Here is a 22525-nt window from a genome sequence, read left to right as displayed (position 1 = left end):
CAGGTGGGCACCAGCCAGAAATGGTTTCAGAAGAATTTTGGCAGAATTTTAGAAGAATTTTGGAAGAATTTTAGAAGAATTTTAGCAGAATTTTATAAGAATTTTGGCAGAATTTTAGAAGAATTTTGGCAGAATTTTAGAAGAATTTTGGAAGAATTTTAGAAGAATTTTGGAAGAATTTTATAAGAATTTTGGCAGAATTTTAGAAGAATTTTGGCAGAATTTTAGAAGAATTTTGGAAGAATTTTCTCAGGACCTTCTGGAATTCATGGAGGTTACTAGGACAAACTGGATAAATTAAGAAAGAAACTCAAAAAATAAGAAAGAAGATGCTGAGAAACCAAATTCCACCATCATGGACTTCCAACGGATCTGGGGGGGGACAGGAGGAATGGAGGAGAACATCTCAGGTGGGCACCAGCCAGAAATGGTTTCAGAAGAATTTTGGCAGAATTTTAGAAGAATTTTGGCAGAATTTTAGCAGAATTTTGGAAGAAATTTTGGCAGAATTTTAGAAGAATTTTGGAAGAAATTTAGCAGAATTTAAGAAGAATTTTAGAAGAATTTTAGAAGAATTTTAGAAGAATTTTAGAAGAATTTTCTCAGGACCTTCTGGAATTCAACCCAATTCAACCCAACCTTCTGGAATTCATGGAGGTTACTAAGAAAAATAAGATAGAAACTCAAAAATTAAGAAAGGAACTCATGAAATAGGAGAGAAAATAATAAAATAGGCAAGAAGAAGCTGAGAAACCAAATTCCACCATCATGGACTTCCAACGGATCTGGGGGAGGACAGGAGGAATGGAGGAGAAAATCTCAGGGGGGCACCAGCCAGAAATGGTTTTAGAAGAATTTTGGCAGAATTTTAGAAGAATTTTGGAAGAATTTTAGAAGAATTTTAGAAGAATTTATGAAGAATTTTCGAAAAATTTTAGAAGAATTTTCTCAGGACCTTCTGGAATTCATGGAGGTTACTAGGACAAACTGGATAAAATAAGAAAGAAACTCAAAAAATAAGAAAGAAGATGCTGAGAAACCAAATTCCACCATCATGGACTTCCAACGGATCTGGGGGGGGACAGGAGGAATGGAGGAGAACATCTCAGGTGGGCACCAGCCAGAAATGGTTTCAGAAGAATTTTGGCAGAATTTTAGAAGAATTTTGGCAGAATTTTAGAAGAATTTTGGCAGAATTTTAGAAGAATTTTGGAAGAATTTTGGAAGAATTTTAGAAGAATTTTAGAAGAATTTTAGAAGAATTTTAGCAGAATTTTAGAAGAATTTTGGCAGAATTTTCTCAGGACCTTCTGGAATTCAACCCAATTCAACCCAACCTTCTGGAATTCGTGGAGGTGACTAAGACAAAGTGGATAAAATAAGAAAGGAACTCAAAAAATAAGGAAGAAACTCAAAAAATAAGGAAGAAACTCAAAAAATAAGGAAGAAACTAAAAAAAAAAATAAGAAATAAGAAGCTGAGAACCCAAATTTAGACCCCAATTATTCTCCTACTTCCTTCCACCTCTATTCCATTTTCAGCTTCTACGCTCTGGAGAACTTTCTGCCAATCATAAATATCAGAATTTATCCAAAATTTCATCTTTCCCGAAAACTTGAGCATGGGAAAAAACCAAAAATTGGGCAAAAACTTTTGGATGAAGAAGGGCTCACCTTGGCCAGGATGTGCTTGTCCTTGATGATGTACTCGTAGGTGGTGAGGAGAACGTTGAATTTTCCGCTCCGGAGCTGCGGGACGAAGGCGCGGCGCGCGGCCGGAGAGCCCTGAGGGGACAATTCCAACCAGGAATGTCAAAATTCCCAGAAAAATGGGGGGGTTTTCCAAAAAGGTGAGGAGGTTTTGGGGTCTCCTGCTGGTGAGGAAGGAGCAAAAATGGGATTTTTGTGGGGTTTTGGGGGATTTTCATGGATTTTCGTGGATTTTCATGGATTTTCGTGGATTTTCGTTGATTTTTGTGGATTTGGAGCTCCAATCCATTTGGATTTGGAATTCCCAGAAAAATGGGGTGGTATCCAAAAAGGTCAGGAGGTTTTGGGGTCTCCTGCTGGTGAGGAAGGAGCCAAAATTGGATTTTTTGTGGATTTTTGTGGATTTGGAGCTGGGACCCCAAGTCCTCCAGAGCAGGAAGAGAAAAACGGAAGCTTGGGATGGAGATGGAATCCAAGAAAACGGAATCCAAGGAACTGAAACCCAAGGAATTTGGTCCTCACCTTGTAGGAGACCTTGACCACGGACGGAGCCCACTTGTCGAACTCGTAGGCCCAGTTGGACAAAGTCCTGTGGGGAAAGACAGACGGAAAAAAAAGGTGGGAATTTGGGGAATTTTGGGGAATTTTGGGGAATTTTGGTTCTCCGCATGGAACAAGGGTGGGAATTTTGGGGTTCTCCAGGCACTCACGAGAGCGGGACGATGATGAGGAAGGGGCCGTTGATCCTCTTGTGCTCCATCAGGTACGTGATGAGGGCGATGGTCTGGATGGTCTTGCCCAGGCCCATCTCGTCGGCCAAGATCCCGTTGAGGTTGTTGTTGTAGAGGGACACCAACCACTCCAGGCCTTTGATCTGTGGGAATGGAGATCCAGATCCCACCTCAGATCCCCACCCAGCTCCAGCTCCAGATCCCACCTCAGATCTTCATCCAGCTCCAGATCCCACCTCAGATCTCCATCCATCTCCAGATCCCACCTCAGATCTTCATCCAGCTCCAGATCCCACCTCAGATCTCCATCCCTCTCCAGATCCCACCTCAGATCTTCATCCCACACTACATCCATCTCCAGATCCCACCTCAGATCTCCATCCAGCTCCTCAATCCCATTGTCCCACCTCAGATCTCCACCCATCTCCAGATCCCACCTCAGATCCTCATCCAGCTCCTCAATCCCATTGTCCCACCTCAGATCTTCATCCATCCCATTGTCCCACCTCAGATCTCCATCCATCTCCAGATCCCACCTCAGATCCTCATCCAGCTCCTCAATCCCATTGTCCCACCTCAGATCTTCATCCATCTCCAGATCCCACCTCAGATCCTCATCCAGCTCCTCAATCCCATTGTCCCACCTCAGATCTTCATCCATCTCCAGATCCCACCTCAGATCTTCATCCATCTCCAGATCCCACCTCAGATCTTCATCCCACATTGCATCCATCTCCAGATCCCACCTCAGATCTTCATCCAGCTCCTCAATCCCATTGTCCCACCTCAGATCTCCATCCCTCTCCAGATCCCACCTCAGATCTCCATCCCTCTCCAGATCCCACCCTTTTCCCCCCACATCTCCACACCTGGTACTGCTTGAGGACGCCGTTGACCATCAGGGCCGACTGCTTGTCCACGCGCTCGGTGACGGCGTGGGCCACGGCGTAGTAGGACTGGAGACCCCGCGCCAGCGCCTGGGACACGCCGTACTCGTCGTCCACGTCCTGCTTGGCGTTCCTGCCCGGAAAAACGGGGTGAAAAACCGGGAGAAAGGGACAGGGACCGCCCGGGAATGGGGGAAAATGGGGGAAAATGGGGAAAATTGGGATAAAATGGGAGAAAAATGGGATAAAGGGACAGGGACCACCTGGGAATGGGAAAAATGGGGGAAAATTGGGATAAAATGGGAGAAAAATGGGATAAAGGGACAGGGACCACCTGGGAATGGGAAAAATGGGGAAAATTGGGATAAAATGGGAGAAAAATGGGAGAAAATGGGAGAAAAATGGGATAAAGGGACAGGGACCACCTGGGAATGGGAAAAATGGGGGAAAATGGGGAAAATTGGGATAAAATGGGAGAAAAATGGGATAAAGGGACAGGGACCACCTGGGAATGGGGAAAATGGGGGAAAATGGGGAAAATTGGGATAAAATGGGAGAAAAATGGGATAAAGGGACAGGGACCACCTGGGAATGGGGAAAATGGGGGAAAATGGGGAAAATTGGGATAAAATGGGAGAAAAATGGGATAAAGGGACAGGGACCACCTGGGAATGGGAAAAATGGGGAAAATTGGGATAAAATGGGAGAAAAATGGGATAAAGGGACAGGGACCACCTGGGAATGGGAAAAATGGGGAAAATTGGGATAAAATGGGGGGGAAATGGGATAAAGGGACAGGGACCACCTGGGAATGGGAAAAATGGGGAAAATTGGGATAAAATGGGGGGGAAATGGGATAAAGGGTCAAGGACCACTTGGAAATGGGGGAAAATGGGGGAAAATGGGATAAAATGGGAGAAAAATGGGATAAAGGGACAGGGACCACCTGGGAATGGGAAAAATGGGGAAAATTGGGATAAAATGGGGGGGAAATGGGATAAAGGGTCAAGGAGCACTTGGAAATGGGGGAAAATGGGGGAAAATGGGGGGAATGGGATAAAATGGGAGAAAAATGGGATAAAGGGTCAAGGAGCACTTGGAAATGGGGGAAAATGGGGGGAAAATGGGATAAAATGGGAGAAAAATGGGATAAAGGGTCAAGGACCACCGGGAATGGCGAAAATGGGGGAAATTGGGATAAAACGGGGAAATTGGGATAAAATGGGGAAAAACTGGGATAAAATGGGATAAAACAGGGGAAAACCTGGGATAAGGGTTATGGGCCACCAGGAAATGGGGGGGAAATGGGAAAAATTGGGGGAAATTGGGATAAAATGGGGGGAAAATGGGATAAAGGGTCAAGGACCACCTGGGAATGGGGGAAAATGGGAAAAATGGGGAAAATTAGGATAAAATGGGATAAAAGAGGGGAAAAGCTGGGATAAGGGTGATGGACCACCAGGAAATGGGGGGAAAATGGGAAAAAATGGGGAAAATTGGGATAAAATGGGGGGAAAATGGGATAAAGGGTCAAGGACCACCTGGGAATGGAAGGAGAAGAAAGAAGAGGAAGAAAAGAAAGAAGAAGGAGAAGGAGGAGGAGGAGAAGGAGGAGAAGAAGAGGAAGAAGAGGAAGAAGAGGAAGAAAAGGAAGAAGAAGGAGGAGGAGGAGAAGAAGAAGAGGAAGAAGAGGAAGAAGAGGAAGAAGAGGAAGAAGAGGAAGAAAAGGAAGAAAAGGAAGAGGAAGGAAGAAAAAGAAGAGGAAGGAGAGGAAGAGAAGAAGAAAAGGAAGGAGGGAGGAAGAGGAAGAAGAGGAAGAAGAGGAAGAAGAAGAGGAAGAAGAGGAAGAGCGGGTGAGGGAGAGGAAGAAGAGGAAGAAGAGGGGAAGAAGAGGAAGAAAAGGAAGAAAAGGAAGAGGAAAGAAGAAAAAGCAGAGGAAGGAGAGGAAGAGAAGAAGAAAAGGAAGGAGGGAGGAAGAGGAAGAAGAGGAACGAGAGGAAGAGGAAGGGGGGAGGAAGGCTCACTCGATGATGTGTCGGGCGTCCACCTCCGAGACGTCGTCGCTGTCGGGGTCTGGAATTTTCTTCTTCTCCTCCACGGGCAGCGCGGGCTGGGCCGGCTGGGGCTGCTCCTCCTCTTCCTCCTGGGGACAAAAAAAAAAAAGAAATTTCGGTTCAAAAAGGGAAAAAAAGATTCCAAAATTTATTGGGGAACGCTGAGGTTATGGGGGTGGAGTTAATTAAAATATCATTTTATTTTCCAATTCTGCCTTCCTCACCTCCTCCTCCTCCTCGGAGCCGCTCTCCTCGCTGTCGGAGCGCGGAGCCACCTCGTACCTGGCAGGGGAAAAATGGGAATTTTCCAAAACATGGAATTGGCTCTGGAATTCCCAGTGCTCCCAGTGCTCCCAGTTTACCCCGGGTTCATCTCCAGCCAGGCCTCCCAGTCCCCCCAGGGTCCATTCCCAGTATTCCCAGTGCTCCCAGTGCTCCCAGTGCTCCCAGTGCTCCCAGTTTACCCTGGGTTCATCTCCAGCCAGGCCTCCCAGTCCCCCTAGGGTCCATTCCCAGTATTCCCAGTGCTCCCAGTGTTCCCAGTGCTCCCAGTTTACCCCGGGTTCATCTCCAGCCAGGCCTCCCAGTGTTCCCAGGGTCCATTCCCACCATTCCCAGTGCTCCCAGTGCTCCCAGTTTACCCCGGGTTCATCTCCAGCCAGGCCTCCCAGTCCCCCCAGGGTCCATTCCCAGAATTCCCAGTGCCCCCAGGGACCATTCCCAGTGCTCCCAGTGCTCCCAGTGCTCCCAGTTTACCCCGGGTTCATCTCCAGCCAGGCCTCCCAGCCCCACCAGGGTCCATTCCCAGTATTCCCAGTCCCCCCAGGGTCCATTCCCAGTATTCCCAGTGCTCCCAGTTTACCCCGGGTTCATCTCCAGCCAGGCCTCCCAGCCCCACCAGGGTCCATTCCCAGTATTCCCAGTGCCCCCAGGGACCATTCCCAGTGCTCCCAGTGCTCCCAGTGCTCCCAGTTTACCCCGGGTTCATCTCCAGCCAGGCCTCCCAGCCCCACCAGGGTCCATTCCCAGTATTCCCAGTGCTCCCAGTTTACCCCGGGTTCATCTCCAGCCAGGCCTCCCAGTCCCACCAGGGTCCATTCCCACCATTCCCAGTGCTCCCAGTGCTCCCAGTGCTCCCAGTTTACCCCGGGTTCATCTCCAGCCAGGCCTCCCAGTCCCACCAGGGTCCATTCCCACCATTCCCAGTGCTCCCAGTGCTCCCAGTGCTCCCAGTTTACCCCGGGTTCATCTCCAGCCAGGCCTCCCAGTCCCCCCAGGGTCCATTCCCAGTATTCCCAGTGCCCCCAGGGACCATTCCCAGTGCTCCCAGTGCTCCCAGTTTACCCCGGGTTCATCTCCAGCCAGGCCTCCCAGTCCCCCCAGGGTCCATTCCCAGTATTCCCAGTGCCCCCAGGGACCATTCCCAGTGCTCCCAGTGCTCCCAGTGCTCCCAGTTTACCCCGGGTTCATCTCCAGCCAGGCCTCCAGCTGCCCGGCCTTGGGCGCGTCGGTTCCCGTCAGGATTTTGCCGCTCTCCACGTGGATCACCTTCACTGGGAGGTCGCTCATCTGGCTGGTCTCATCCAGGGGCTGGGATTGGGAATTGGGAATTGTCCAAAATTCCCTAAAAAAGCCCCAGAATTCCCCCAGGATTGGGATGGCCCCAGACTCACCTCCCCATCGGGGCCGATGGCTGGAGCCTGACCCTCGGCGTTCTCTGCCTTCTGCGGGGACAACGGGAGGAGGAGGAAGAGGGGGGAGAGGAAGAAAAGGAAGAGGGAGGAGAAGAAAAAAGGGAAGGAGATGAAGAGTGGGAAGGAAGAAAATGAGAGGAGATGAGGAAGAAGAGGAAGAAGAGGAAGAAGATGGAGGAGAAGGAAAAGAAGAAAGAGATGAAGGAGAAGAAGAAGGAGAAGGAGGAGGAAGAGGAAGGGGAGAAGGAGAAGAAAGAGATAAAGAAGGAGGAGAAGAAGGAGATGAAGGAGATGAAGGAGGAGGAGAAGGAGAAGAAGTAGAAGGAGAAGAAGGAGGAAGAGGAGGAGGAGGAAGAGGAGGAGGAGGAGAAGGAGGAGGAGGAGAAGGAGATGAAGGAGAAGAAGAAGAAGGAGAAGGAAAAGAGAGGAGGAGGAGGAAGGAGAGGAAAATGAAGAGGAAGAAGAAGGACAGGAAGGAGAAGAAAAAATGGAAGGATGTGAAGGGCAGGAAGGAGAGAAGTAGAGGAGAAAAGGAAGAAGAAGAAAAGGAAGAGGGAGAAGAAAAAAGGGAAGGAGATGAAGAGTGGGAAGGAAGAAAATGAGAAGAGATAAGGAGGAAGAGGAAGAAGATGGAGGAGAAGGAAAAGAAGGAGATGAAGGAGAAGAAGAAGGAGAAGGAGGAGGAAGAGGAGGAGGAGGAGGAGGAGGAGAAGGAGAAGAAGGAGATAAAGAAGGAGGAGAAGAAGGAGATGAAGGAGGAGGAGAAGGAGAAGAAGGAGAAGGAAAAGAGAGGAGGAAGAGGAGGAGGAGGAAGAGGAAGAGGAGGAGAAGGAGGAGGAGGAGAAGGAGATGAAGGAGAAGAAGAAGGAGAAGGAGAAGGAAAAGAGAGGAGGAGGAGGAAGGAGATGAAAATGAAGAGGAAGAAGAAGGACAGGAAGGAGAAGAAAAAATGGAAGGATGTGAAGGGCAGGAAGGAGAGAAGTGGAGGAGGAAAGGAAGAAGAAGAAAAGGAAGAGAAAGAAGAAAAAAGGGGAGGAGAGGAGGAGGAGGAAGGAGAAGAAAAGGAAGAGGAAGAAGAAGGAAAAAAGGATGGGAAGGAGAAGAAAAAATGGAAGGAGACAAAACATGGGAAGGAAGAAAAGGAAAAAGAGACAAAGAGAAGAAAGGAAGGAGAGAGAAACGAAGAAGAGGAGGAGGAGGAAGGAGATGAAGTCAGCCTGGGCAGCCCAGCCCTGGCACTGCCTCCAAACACCCTCCTGGCCTTCCTCCCCTTGTCCCACCTTCTTCTTCTTCTTCTTCTTCTTCTCCTTGGCCACCTGGGCCGCCTTGTGCTGCCTCACCAGCTCGGTCAGGTTGGCCACGTACTCGTCGGTCTGCTGCAGCAGGTAGGCCAGGCGCTTGTCCTTCTTCTGGTCGATGAGCTTGCGGTAGCCTTCCTCATCCTCGGCCTGTCCGGGGGCAGAAAGAGGTCAGGGACCGTCCTCATCCTCATCCTCATCATCATCCTCAGCCTCATCCCCATCCTCAGCCTCATCCCCATCCTCAGCCTCATCCTCATCCTCATCCCCTTCCTCATCCTCGGCCTGTCCGGGGGCAGAAAGAGGTCAGGGACCGTCCTCATCCTCATCCTCATCCTCATCCTCATCCTCATCATCATCCTCATCCTCAGCCTCATCCCCTTCCCCTTCCTCATCCTCGGCCTGTCCGGGGGCAGAAAGAGGTCAGGGTCCGTCCTCATCCTCATCCTCATCATTATCCTCATCCTCATCATCATCCTCAGCCTCATCCCCATCCCTTTCCTCATCCTCATCCTCATCATCATCCTCATCATCATCCTCAGCCTCATCCCCATCCCCTTCCTCATCCTCGGCCTGTCCAGGGGCAGAAAGAGGTCAGGGACCGTCCTCATCCTCATCCTCATCATCATCATCCTCATCCTCATCCTCATCCCCATCCTCAGCCTCATCCCCTTCCCCTTCCTCATCCTTGGCCTGCTTGCGGGGAGAGAGAGAGATCAGGAACCCATGGGAACCCTCCTCATCCTCATCCTCATCCTCATCCTCATCCTCAGAACAGCTCAGGAACCCATGGGAACCATCCTCATCCTCATCCTCATCCTCATCCTCATCCTCATCCTCATCCTCATCCTCATCCTCATCCTCATCCTCATCCTCATCCATCTTCATCCATCTTCATCCGAAGAACAGCTCAGGAACCCATGGGAACCATCCTCATCCTCATCCTCATCTGAAGAACAGCTCAGGAACCCATGGGAACCATCCTCATCCTCATCCTCATCCTCATCCATCTTCATCTGAAGAACAGCTCAGGAACCCATGGGAACCATCCTCATCTTCATCTTCATCTGAAGAACAGCTCAGGAACCCATGGGAACCATCCTCATCCTCATCCTCATCCTCATCCTCATCCTGTCCATCCATCCGACCATCCCATCTACCCAACCACCGGACACTTCCCACCCCTCCAACCACCCCAGGTCCCTCCTCCAACCCTTCCACCGGGTGGACACCACCCCACCTTAGCACCACCCCCACACCCCCTCAGGAGCCACCCAACGCCCCCACCCGCAAACACCGACCGGACCCCGCCCACCACGGCCCCGACGGCCACCACTGCTGGACCTCCGGCCGCCCACCGCCCCCCCGCTCCTGTCCATCCGTCCACCCCGACCGCGTCCGTCCGTCCCGGGGTCCCCACCATGAGCCTCCTCATCCTCTCCTTCTCGATGCGCTCGTTCTCCTTCTTCTGCTCGCGCTCGGTGTTGGCGTGGTAGGTGGCCACGGCCTTGGTGAGCTTCTGGATCTTTCCGCTGACGCTCCGGTGGTACTCCTTGAAGTCCTTGGCGTGCTGCAGGATGCTGTTGAGGTACTCCTGCGGGCGAGGAGGAGGAGGAGGACGCGCGGAGGTCAGCGCGGTGGGAATGGCGGGAGAAGGCGGAGCGGGGGAGACGGGAGGGGTTGGGCGGAGGAGACAGATGGGGATTGGAGGGTGCTGATGGTCAGGACAGGGTTCTGATGGTCAGGAGAGGGTTCTGATGGTCAGGACAGGGTTCTGATGGTCAGGAGAGGGCTCTAATGGTCAAGAGAGGGTTCTGATGGTCAGGAGAGGGTCCTGATGGTCAGGAGAGGGTTCTGATGGTCAGGACAGGGTTCTGATGGTCAGGAGAAGGTCCTAATGGTCAGTAGAGGGTTCTGATGGTCAAGAGAGGGTCCTGATGGTCAGGAGAAGGTTCTGATGGTCAGGAGAGGGTTCTGATGGTGAGGAGAGGGTCCTGATGGTCAGGACAGGGTTCTGATGGTGAGGAGAAGGTTCTGATGGTCAAGAGAGGGTTCTGATGGTGAGGAGAGGGTTCTGATGGTCAAGAGAGGGTCCTGATGGTCAGGAGAGGGTTCTGATGGTCAGGAGAGGGTCCTGATGGTCAGTAGAGGGCCCTAATGGTCAGTAGAGGGTCCCAGAAGACATTGTATGCTCCCAATGGTCACTAGACAGTCCCAATGGTCAGTAGAAGGTCCTGAGGGTCAGTAGAGGGTTCTGATGGTCAGCAGAGGGTCCCACCAGCCATTGTATGGTCCCAGTGGTCAGCACAGGGTCCCAATGACCATCAGAGGGTCCCACCAGCCATTGTATGGTCCCAGTGGTCAGCAGAGGGTCCCAATGACCATCAGAGGGTCCCAACAGCCATTGTATGGTCCCAGTGGTCAGCAGAGGGTCCCAATGGTCAGTAGAGGGTCTCAAAGGTCAGCAGAGGGTCCCAGTGGTCAGCAGAGGGTCCCAATGACCATCAGAGGGTCCCACCAGCCATTGTATGGTCCCAGTGGTCAGCAGAGGGTCCCAATGACGATCAGAGGGTCCCAGTGGTCAGCAGAGGGTCCCAATGGTCAGTAGAAGGTCCCAATGGTCAGTAGAGGGTCTCAATGGTCAGCAGAGGGTCCCAATGACCATCAGAGGGTCCCACCAGCCATCAAGTCATCCCAAGGCCCACTGAGTGCTCCCAGCAGCCACCACCAAACCTTGGACCACCACCCACCAGCACCCACCAGCACCCAGAGCCAACCGCCCCTGAACCCCCAACCCAGGTGAGACTCCCTGAAACCCCGGGGAACTCCCCTGGAATTCCCTGCCCCAGGAAAGCCCCGACCTGGTGCTTCTGCCGGCGCTTCCTCTCCTGCTCGATCTTCTGCTGCTTCTCCAGCTTCTCGGTGATCCGGGCCTCGCGCAGCGACTGCCGCTTGCTGCGCTTGTAGGCCTTGGCGTTGAGCGCCGTCTCCAGCGCCGTGTCGCGCCGCATGCACACCACCACCTCCTGGCGCAGCTGGAACCCCAAAAAAACCCCCAGCCCTGAGGTCGTTTTGGGAGCTACCAAAAGGTTCCTGCTCCCAAACCTTGGTGGTGTCCCCAGTGCTCCTGACCCCAAAAAAACCCCAGCCCTGAGGTCGTTTTGGGAGCCACCAAAAGGTTCCTGCTCCCAAACCTTGGTGGTGTCCCCAGTGCTCCTGACCCCAAAAAAACCCCCAGCCCTGAGGTCGTTTCGGGAGCCACCACAACGTTCCTGCTCCCAAATTTTGGTTTTTTTTGGGAGCCACCACAACGTTCCTGCTCCCAAACCTTGGTGGTGTCCACAGTGCTCCTGGGACGCCACCAAAAAAAACAAAAAAAAACCCCAAAAACCCCCAAAAACCCCAAAAAACCCAAAAAAACCCCAGCCCTGAGGTCATTTTGGGAGCCACCACAACGTTCCTGCTCCCAAACCTTGGTGGTGTCCCCAGTGTTCCTGGCGCAGCTGGAACCCCAAAAAACCCAGCCCTGAGGTCGTTTTGGGAGCTACCAAAAGGTTCCTGGTCCCAAATCCTGGAATTTTTGGGAGCCACCACAACGTTCCTGGTCCCAAATTTTGGTTTTTTTGGGAGCCACCACAACGTTCCTGCTCCCAAACCTTGGTGGTGTCCCCAGTGCTCCTGGGACGCCACCAAAAAAACCAAAAAAAAAACCAAAAACCCCCAAAAAAACCCCAAAAACCCCAAAAAAACCCAAAAAAACCCAGCCCTGAGGTCCTTTTGGGAGCTACCAAAAGGTTCCTGCTCCCAAACCTTGGTGGTGTCCCCAGTGCTCCTGGGACGCCACCAAAAAAAACAAAAAAAAAAACCAAAAAAACCCCCAAAAAACCCCAAAAACCCCAAAAAACCCCAGCCCTGAGGTCGTTTCGGGAGCCACCACAACGTTCCTGCTCCCAAATCCTGGATTTTTTGGGAGCCACCACAACATTCCTGCTCCCAAATCCTGGGGTTTTTTTGGGAGCCACCACCACTCCCAAATCCTGGTTTTCTTGGGAGCCACCACCACAACATTCCTGCTCCCAAATCCTGTTTTTTTTGGGAGCCACCACCACTCCCAAATCCTGGTGGTTTTTTTTGGGAGCCACCACCACTCCCAAATCCTGGGGGTTTTTTTTGGGAGCCACCCCAAGGTTCCTGCTCCCAAATCCTGGGTTTTTTTTTTTTGGGAGCCACCACCACTCCCAAATCCTGTTTTTTTTGGGAGCCACCACCACTCCCAAATCCTGGTTTTCTTGGGAGCCACCACCACAACATTCCTGCTCCCAAATCCTGGTTTTTTTGGGAGCCACCACCACTCCCAAATCCTGGTGGTTTTTTTTTGGGAGCCACCCCAAGGTTCCTGCTCCCAAATCTTGGGTTTTTTTTTGGGAGCCACCCCAAGGTTCCTGCTCCCAAATCTTGGGTTTTTTTTGGGAGCCACCCCAAGGTTCCAGGTCCCAAACCCAGCCCTCACCTGGCGCTGGAAGTTGAGCAGCCTCAGAGCCTTGAGCTCGATGGTGGCTTTGGTCCTCAGGTCTCCGGCCAAGGAGCCGGGGAGGTTCTCCAGCTCCTGGATGCGGTGGGCGATGCGGGCTTGGAGCCTGCAGAGGAGGAGGAGGAGGATGAGGAAGGATTTTGGGATGAGCTCAGCTCATTCCTGACCTAATTCCCCGTTGGGAAGAGTGTGGGAGGAGGGTGGGGGCGTCGGGAAGTCGCTCCCAGAATTTTGGGATGAGTTGGGATGGGAAGGAGAAGAAAAAAGGGAAGGAGATGAAGGGTGGGAAGGAGGAAAGGAGAGGAGGAGGAGGAAGGAGAGGAAAAGGAAGAGGAAGAAGGAAAAGAGGATGGGAAGGGGAAGAAAAAAGAGGAGAGGAGGAAGGAGAAAAAAAGGAAAAGGAAGAGGAAGAGGAAGAGAGAAATGGAGAAGAGGAGGAGGTAGAAGATTCCAGAAGGTCTCAGGAAGAAGGGAATAAAGAAGGAGAGCAATGAAGAAGGAGGTAGAAGATTCCAGAAGGTTTCAGGAAGAAGAGAATAAAGAAGGAGAGAAATGGAGAGGAGGAGGACATGGAAGGTCTCATGAAGAAGAGAAGAAAGGGAGAAATGGAGAAAAGGAGGAGGCAGAAGATTCCAGAAGGTCTCAGGAAGAAGGGAATCAAGAAGGAGAGAATTGGAGAAGATGAGGAGGTAGAAGATTCCAGAAGATCTCAGGAAGAAGGGAATAAAGAAGGAGAGAAATGAGGAATGAGGCAGAAGATTCCAGAAGGTCTCCCGAAGAAGGAGAGCAATGGAGAAGGAGGCAGAAGATTCCAGAAGGTCTCCCGAAGAAGGAGAGCAATGGAGAAGGAGGCAGAAGATTCCAGAAGGTCTCAGGAAGGAGAGCAATGGAGAAAGATGAAGAAGATTCCAGAAGGTCTCAGGAAGAAGAGAATCAAGAAGGAGAGAAATGAAGAAGAGGAGGACATGGAAGGTCTCATGAAGAAGGGAAGAGAGAAATGAAGAAGAGGAGGAGGCAGAAGATTCCAGAAGGTCTCATGAAGAAGAGAATCAAGAAGGAGAGCAATGAGGAATGAGGCAGAAGATTCCAGAAGGTCTCAAGAAGGAAAGCAATGGAGAAAAGGAGAAGGTAGAAGATTCCAGAAGGTTTCAGGAAGGAGAGCAATGGAGAAAAGGAGAAGGCAGAAGATTCCAGAAGGTCTCAGGAAGAAGGAGAGCAATGGAGAAGGACGTAGAAGATTCCAGAAGGTCTCAAGGAGAGCAATGGAGAAAAGGAGAAGGTAGAAGATTCCAGAAGGTCTCAGGAAGAAGAGAATCAAGAAGGAGAGCAATGAGGCAGAAGATTCCAGAAGGTCTCAAGAAGGAAAGCAATGGAGAAAAGGAGAAGGATGCAGAAGATTCCAGAAGGTCTCAGGAAGAAGGACATCAATGGAGAAGGATGCAGAAGATTCCAGAAGGTCTCAGGAAGAAGGAGAGCAATGGAGAAGGATGCAGAAGATTCCAGAAGGTCTCCCGCAGAAGGAGAGCAATGGAGAAGGATGTAGAAGATTCCAGAAGGTCTCATGAAGAAGGAGAGCAATGGAGAAGGATGTAGAAGATTCCAGAAGGTCTCAGGAAGGAGAGAATCAAGAAGGAGAGCAATGGAGAAGGATGTAGAAGATTCCAGAAGGTCTCATGAAGAAGGAGAGCAATGGAGAAGGATGTAGAAGATTCCAGAAGGTCTCATGAAGAAGGAGAGCAATGGAGAAGGATGTAGAAGATTCCAGAAGGTCTCATGAAGAAGGAGAGCAATGGAGAAGGATGTAGAAGATTCCAGAAGGTCTCAGGAAGGAGAGAATCAAGAAGGAGAGCAATGGAGAAGGATGTAGAAGATTCCAGAAGGTCTCATGAAGAAGGAGAGCAATGGAGAAAAGGAGAAGGCAGAAGATTCCAGAAGGTCTCCCGAAGAAGGAGAGCAATGGAGAAAAGGAGAAGGCAGAAGATTCCAGAAGGTCTCATGAAGAAGGAGAGCAATGGAGAAGGATGCAGAAGATTCCAGAAGGTCTCCCGAAGAAGAGAATAAAGAAGGAGAGCAATGGAGAAGGATGTAGAAGATTCCAGAAGGTCTCATGAAGAAGAGAATCAAGAAGGAGAGCAATGAGGAATGAGGCAGAAGATTCCAGAAGGTCTCATGAAGAAGGACAGCAATGGAGAAGGATGTAGAAGATTCCAGAAGGTCTCATGAAGAAGGAGAGCAATGGAGAAGGATGTAGAAGATTCCAGAAGGTCTCAAGAAGGAAAGCAATGGAGAAAAGGAGAAGGCAGAAGATTCCACAAGGTCTCATGAAGAAGAGAATCAAGAAGGAGAGCAATGGAGAAGGATGTAGAAGATTCCAGAAGGTCTCATGAAGAAGGAGAGCAATGGAGAAGGATGCAGAAGGTTCCAGAAGGTCTCCCGAAGAAGGAGAGCAATGGAGAAGGATGTAGAAGATTCCAGAAGGTCTCATGAAGAAGGAGAGCAATGGAGAAGGATGTAGAAGATTCCAGAAGGTCTCAAGAAGAAAAGCAATGGAGAAAAGGAGAAGGCAGAAGATTCCAGAAGGTCTCATGAAGAAGGAGAGCAATGGAGAAAAGGAGAAGGCAGAAGACTCCAGAAGGTCTCAGGAAGAAGGAGAGCAATGCAGAAGGATGCAGAAGGTTCCAGAAGGTCTCCCGCAGAAGGAGAGCAATGGAGAAAAGGAGAAGGATGCAGAACATTCCAGAAGGTCTCATGAAGAAGGAAAGCAATGGAGAAGGATGCAGAAGATTCCAGAAGGTCTCCCGCAGAAGGCCCCGCCCCCCCGCCGCCGGCGGCCGTACCTGTACTCCCTCTCCTGCAGGATCTCCACGGGGTCGAGCCCGCGCGGTTTCTGGATGGGCGTGATGCGGTTCTGCTTGGGGTGCATGGGCAGCGCCGGCGGCGCCGGCTGCCCCGGCGAGGGCGGGGGCGGCCCGGGGGACGCCGGGGGCACGGCCGGGGGCACCGGGGACGGGCGGCCGGCGGGGGGGGGCGGCAGCAGCTTCTGGGGGGCCCCGCCCGGAGCCGCCGCCGACAGCGGCCCTGTGGGGACGAAAAAACACCAAAAAAAATGGAATTTTTGGCAATTTCGTGAGGGTTTAAAGTTCAAATTTGACCCCTAAAAAGCAAAAAAATAAATCGGATTATTAGAGTAGAAATAAGAGGGATAGGAGAAAAATTGGGAGTGTCTTAATCGTGGAGGAGTCGGTCCCCCAGTTTCAAGCAAAATTCTTATTTTGTTCTTAGAATTTGAAAAGTTCTTGTTTTTCCTCTTAGTTATGAGGAAATCGACCCTAAATCCTCAAAAAAAAAAAAAAAAAAAAAATCGATTTGTTTGGGCAGGGATTGAAAATTTGAGGATCTGACTTGGAATGAGGTTGTGGAGTAACTGCAGAATTTAAGGGGAAATTTCTCCCAGTTTCACCCAAAATTCCTATTAGATATGAGGAAAACCCCCCCAAAAAATTCTATTTATTTGGTCAACAGCGGAGCTGTGGGAAAAGAGAATTTTGGAATTTCCAGATGTGGGTATGGGTGAGGTTTTCCTGGGGGTTTGGGGTGCAAATTTGACCAAAAAAAGGGAATTATTTGGGCAGGAATTAAGGGGAGTTAGACAAAAATTTGAGGATCTGACTTAGAATGAGGTTGTGGAGTAAATGCAGAATTTAGGGGGAAATTCATCCCAATTTCACCCAAAATTCCTATTAGTTACCTGGAACTAAACTCCTATTTATATTTCTATTATAAACCTGGAAATCAACCCTAAATCCCCAAAAAAAATCAAATTATTTGGGCAGGAATTAAGGTGAATTACACAAAAATTTGAAGATCTGACTTGGAATGAGCTGGTGGAGAAATTCATCCCAATTTCACCCAAAACTCCTGGAAATCGACCTTAAATCCCCCCAAAAAATCCAATTATTTGGCTGGAAATCAGCCCCAAATTCCCCAAATTTCCAGAAAATGAAGCACAATCCCCAAAAAACCTCCAAATTCTCCCCCCCCCCCCCAAAAAAAATTCCAAATATTTATCTAGGAATGAGCACACCCTGCAAAAGAAGTGAAACCTCGTTTAAAGAATTCCAGCCCCAACCCCAGGATTTGAACCAGGAATTTTCTTCCATTCCCACCCTCCCAGAGCTGAGAAATTTGGGGTGAATTCGCAGGAATTTGGTGAAATTTGGGTCTTACCTTCAGGCCAGGGTTTGGGGGGGCCCCCTGGGGGCTGTCCCGGCATTCCGGGGGGAACTCCTGAGGGTCCAGGAGGGGGCATGTTGGGCCCTCCTATTCCTGAAAATTCCCAAAAATTAGGGAAAAAATGGGGGAAAAAATGGGAAGAAAAGGGAAAAAAAAAGGGGGAAAAAGGGAAAAAAAAAGGAAATTTCATGAGGATTTTGATGATTCCTGGAGGAGTTTGGATGGATCCTAAATCCCAAATTTTGGAATGGACAAGGACGTGGATGGGAGGGGAGGAGGAAACTCAAACTGGGGCAAACTGGGGCAAACTGGGACCAAGTGGGACAAGCTCCACTTGGATACCCCAGGATGGGAGAGGAGAAGGAGGAAACTCAAACTGGGCCAAACTGGGAACAAATGGGACCAAATGGGACCAAATGGGATAAACTCCCCTTGGATATCCCAGGATGGAGAGGAGGAGGAAACTCAAACTGGGGCAAACTGGGAACAAATGGGACCAAGTGGGACAAACTCCCCTTGGATATCCCCGGATGGAGAGGAGGAAACTCAAACTGGGCCAAACTGGGGCAAACTGGGATCAGGACAGAACGGGACAAACTCCTCACAGATCCCAGGATGGAAACAGATGGAGATCCCCAAAGATCCCTCAGGACAGAATGGGACAAACTCCCCACAGACCCCTCAGGACAGAATGGGACAAACTCCCCACAGATCCCTCAGGATGGAACAGGACAAACTCCCCACATGTCCCAGGATCAAATGGGACAAACTCCCCTCAGATCCCTCAGGACAGAACAGAACAAACTCCCCACAGATTCCAGGATGGAATCAAATGAGCTCCCCAAAGATCCCAGGATGGAATGGGACAAACTCCCCACAGATCCCTCAGGACAGAACAAGGACAAACTGCCCAAAGATCCCAGGATGGAACGGGACAAACTCCCCACATGTCCCAGGATGGAACGGGACAAACTCCCCACATGTCCCAGGATCAAATGGGACAAACTCCCCTCAGATCCCTCAGGACAGAATGGGACAAACTGCCCACAAATCCCAGGAAGAAAAGGAATGAGTTCCTCACATATCCCAGTATGGAACAGGACAAACTGCCCACAGATCCCTCAGGACAGAATGGGACAAACTGCCCACAGATCCCAGGATGGAACAGAACAAACTCCCCTCAGATCCCTCAGGACAGAACAGAATAAACTCCCCACATATCCCAGTATGGAACAGGACAAACTGCCCACAGATCCCAGGATGAAAAGGGATGAGTTCCTCACATACCCCAGGACAGAATGGGACAAACTCCCCACAAATCCCTCAGGACAGAACAAGGACAAACTCCCCACAGATCCCAGGATGAGAAGGGATGAGCTCCTCACATACCCCAGGACAGAATGGGACAAACTGCCCACAAATCCCAGGAAGAAAAGGGATGAGTTCCTCACATATCCCAGGATGGAACAGGACAAACTCCCCACAAATCCCAGGATGAAAAGGGATGAGTTCCTCACATACCCCAGGACAGAATGGGACAAACTCCCCAGAGATCCCTCAGGACAGAACGAGGATGAGCTCCCCACAGATCCCAGGATGAAAAGGGCCGAACTTCTCACATCTCCCAGAACAGAACGCCTCAAACCCCCCTCAGACCCCCCAAACCCCCCCTGAACCCCTCCCCACCTCACCCCAGCCACCCCCAGACCCCTCCCCGTGGCCCCCATCCCCTCCTCCTCACCGTGAGGTCTGGAATACCCGGGCGGCGCCGGCCCCGCTCCGGGCGCTTGCCCCGGGCCCTGTGCGGCTCCGGCGGGCGGAGGTAGAGCAGGAATCTGCGGCTGCATCCCCGGCAGGGGCCGTTTGCCCTGCACGGCCACCTGGAGATGCTCTGGAAGGGGCTGCCCTCGCGCCAGCAGCTTGTAGGCCATGATTTGGGCGCGCAGCTGGTGCAGCTGGGCGGCGTTGAACGGGGAAGGGCCCCGGCCCAAGGCCGGGGAGTCGGAACCGGAACCGTCCAGGGCGGCGCCGGAGCCGCCGGCGGAGCTGCTGGAGGGGCCGTTGGACGGCACCGGGCTGGAGGCGTGCTCGGAGCCACCCAGAGGGGATGGGTAACCTGTACGGCAAAGAGAAACGGGCGGGGAGCTGTTGGATCCATCCCTGAGGCAGCTGGAATGGGAAATCCCATTCCCAACCCATCCCTGAGGCAGCTGGAATGGGAAATCCCATTCCCAACCCATCCCTGAGGCAGTTGGAATGGGAAATCCCATTCCCAACCCATCCCTGAGGCAACTGGAATGGGAAATCCCATTCCCAATTTATCCCTGAAGCATTTGGAATGGGAAATCCCACCCTCAACCCATCCCTGAGGCAGCTGGAATGGGAAATCCCATTCCCAACCCATCCCTGAGGCAGCTGAAATGGGAAATCTCCTTCCAAATCCATCCCTGAGGCAGCTGGAATGGGAAATCCCATTCCCAACCCATCCTTGAAGCATTTAGAAAGAGAAATCCCAGTCCCAATCCATCCTTGAGGCAGTTGGAATGGGAAATCCCATTCCCAACCCATCCCTGAGGCAGCTGGAATGGGAAATCCCATTCCAAACCCATCCCTGAGGCAGTTGGAAAGAGAAATCCCATTCCCAATTTATCCCTGAAGCATTTGGAATGGGAAATCTCATTCCCAACCCATCCTTGAGGCAGCTGGAATGGGAAATCCCATTCCCAATTTATCCCTGAAGCATTTGGAATGGGAAATCCCATTCCCAACCCATCCTTGAAGCATTTAGAAAGAGAAATCCCATTCCCAATTTATCCCTGAAGCATTTGGAATGGGAAATCCCATTCCCAATTTATCCCTGAAGCAGTTGGAATGGGAAATCCCATTCCCAATTTATCCCTGAAGCAGTTGGAATGGGAAATCCCATTCCAAATCCATCCCTGAGGCAGCTGGAAAGGGAAATCTGCTCCCAAATCTCTTAGCCAGGAATAAAGAGCAAGAAATCCCCTCCCAAAATCCAAAGCCAGGGTTTGGCCACCATTCCTCCATTTCCCACGATCCCAATTTTGGGAATGCTGAAAACCTCCCAAAAATCCAAGGATTTTCCCAGGATTTTCCCACAATCCCAACCTTGGGAAAGCTGAAAACCTCCCAAAAATCCAAGGATTTTCCAAGGATTTGGACACAATTTCTCCCCTCACCACAATCCCAATTTTGGGAATGTTGAAAACCTCCCAAAATCCAAGAATTGTCCAAGGACTTTCCAAGGATTTTCCCAGAATTTTCCAAGAATTTTCCCAGGATTTTCCAAGGATTTGGACACAATTCCTCCCCTCACCATGATCCCAATTTTGGGAATGCTGAAATCCTCCCAAAATCCAAATCCAGGGTTTGGCCACCATTCCTCCATTTCCCACGATCCCAATTTTGGGAATGCTGAAAACCTCCCAAAAATCCAAGGATTGTCCAAGGATTGTCCAAGAACTTTCCAAGGATTTTCCCAGAATTTTCCCAGGATTTTCCAAGGACTTTCCAAGGATTTTCCAAGGATTTTTCCCAGGATTTTCCAAGGATTTTCCCAGAATTTTCCCAGAATTTTCCAAGGATTTTCCCAGGATTTTCCCAGGATTTACCAAGGACTTTCCCGGGATTTTCCCAGGATTTACCAAGGACTTTCCAAGGATTTTCCCAGGATTTTCCCAGGATTTTCCAAGGACTTTCCAAGGATTTTCCCAGGATTTTCCCAGGATTTTCCCAGGATTTTTCCCAGGATTTTTTCCAGAATTTTTCCCAGGATTTTCCCGGGATTTTCCCAGGATTTTCCCAAGGATTTTCCAGGGATTTTCCCAGGATTTTTCCCGGGATTTTCCCAGGATTTTTCAAGGACTTTCCAAGGACTTTCCCAGGATTTTCCCAGGATTTTCCAAGGATTTTCCCGGGATTTTCCCAGGATTTTTCCCAGAATTTTTCCCAGGATTTTTCCCGGGATTTTCCCAGGATCCCAACCTTGGGAATGCTGATCCATGGGGCTGGGGGGGGGTCCCATCCCCGCGTGCCCCCCCGGGCGCATCCCCATCCCCTTCATCTGCCCGTAGCGAGGATCCTCCGCCATTCCCTTCTCGTGCATCGCGTCCAGGGGCTGCAGGGGGCAAAACAACATCCCAAAAAATCAGAATTCCTGAAGGAAACGCTGATCCCAACCCACGGAATTGTATCCCAAAAAATCAGAGAATTCCTGGATAAAATTCTGTTCCCAACCCGCCCAAACCTGCAGAATTATATCCCAAAAAATTCAGATTTTAGCAGAGAATTCCTGAAGGAAATTCTGATCCCAACCCACAGAATTATGTCCCAAAAAATCAGAAAATTCCTGGATAAAATTCTGTTCCCAACCCGCCCAACCCTGCAGAATTAAATCCCAAAACAATCAGATTTTAGCAGAGAATTCCTGAAGGAAACTCTGATCCCAACCCACAGAATTGTATCCCAAAAATCAGAGAATTCCTGAAGGAAATTCTGATCCCAGCCCACAGAATTGTATCTCAAAAATCAGAAAATTCCTGCAGGAAATTCTCATCCCAACCCACAGAATTATATCCCAAAAAATCAGAAAATTCCTGGATAAAATTCTGTTCCCAACCCGCCCAACCCTGCAGAATTAAATCCCAAAAAAATCAGATTTCAGCAGAGAATTCCCACAGAATTATATCCCAGAAAATCAGATTTTAGCAGAGAATTCCTGAAGGAAACGCTGATCCCAACCCACGGAATTGTATCCCAAAAAATCAGAAAATTCCTGGATAAAATTCTGTTCCCAACCAGCCCAAACCTGCAGAATTATATCCCAAAAAAAAATCAGATTTTAGCAGAGAATTCCTGAAGGAAACTCTGATCCCAACCCACAGAATTGTATCCCAAAAATCAGAAAATTCCTGAAGGAAACTCTGATCACAACCCATGGAATTATATCCCAAAAAATCAGAGAATTCCTGAAGGAAACGCTGATCACAACCCATGGAATTGTATCTCAAAAAATCAGAGAATTCCTGCGGGAAATTCTGATCCCAACCCACAGAATTATATCCCAAAAAATCAGAAAATTCCTGGATAAAATTCTGTTCCCAACCAGCCCAACCCTGCAGAATTAATTCCCAAAAAAATCAGATTTCAGCAGAGAATTCCTGAAGGAAACTCTGATCCCAACCCACAGAATTGTATCCCAAAAAATCAGAAAATTCCTGAAGGAAACTCTGATCACAATCCATGGAATTATATCCCAAAAAATCAGAGAATTCCTGCAGGAAATTCTGATCCCAACCCACAGAATTGTATCTCAAAAATCAGAAAATTCCTGAAGGAAATTCTGATTCCCAACCCACAGAATTATGT

At 50.0% G+C, this 22525-nt stretch overlaps 1 protein-coding gene across 2 annotated transcripts in view; it reads right to left on the bottom strand.

The window, feature by feature from the left end:
• The window catches only part of SMARCA4 (SWI/SNF related, matrix associated, actin dependent regulator of chromatin, subfamily a, member 4), a 41736-nt gene that overhangs the window by 15839 nt on the left and 3372 nt on the right, over positions 1 to 22525 (bottom strand). The window contains exons 2-17 of one of the 2 annotated variants that reach the window (XM_036400058.2): positions 21143 to 21275; positions 18879 to 19253; positions 17132 to 17230; positions 15742 to 15982; positions 12884 to 13010; positions 11235 to 11408; positions 9794 to 9967; positions 8356 to 8523; positions 7055 to 7105; positions 6841 to 6971; positions 5606 to 5663; positions 5352 to 5470; positions 3310 to 3460; positions 2420 to 2583; positions 2232 to 2298; positions 1674 to 1784 (exon numbers count right to left, since the gene is read on the bottom strand). In XM_036400058.2, coding sequence (XP_036255951.1) covers positions 1674 to 1784; positions 2232 to 2298; positions 2420 to 2583; positions 3310 to 3460; positions 5352 to 5470; positions 5606 to 5663; positions 6841 to 6971; positions 7055 to 7105; positions 8356 to 8523; positions 9794 to 9967; positions 11235 to 11408; positions 12884 to 13010; positions 15742 to 15982; positions 17132 to 17230; positions 18879 to 19253; positions 21143 to 21275 — 2343 coding nt within the window. The remainder of the gene's footprint in view (positions 1 to 1673; positions 1785 to 2231; positions 2299 to 2419; positions 2584 to 3309; positions 3461 to 5351; positions 5471 to 5605; positions 5664 to 6840; positions 6972 to 7054; positions 7106 to 8355; positions 8524 to 9793; positions 9968 to 11234; positions 11409 to 12883; positions 13011 to 15741; positions 15983 to 17131; positions 17231 to 18878; positions 19254 to 21142; positions 21276 to 22525) is intronic. The other variant, XM_054518145.1, reaches the window with a different exon arrangement.

Source organism: Molothrus ater, chromosome 36 (genome assembly GCF_012460135.2).
Source record: "Molothrus ater isolate BHLD 08-10-18 breed brown headed cowbird chromosome 36, BPBGC_Mater_1.1, whole genome shotgun sequence".
NCBI lineage: Eukaryota > Metazoa > Chordata > Aves > Passeriformes > Icteridae > Molothrus > Molothrus ater.
This window is presented reverse-complemented; position numbering and strand designations above follow the sequence as displayed.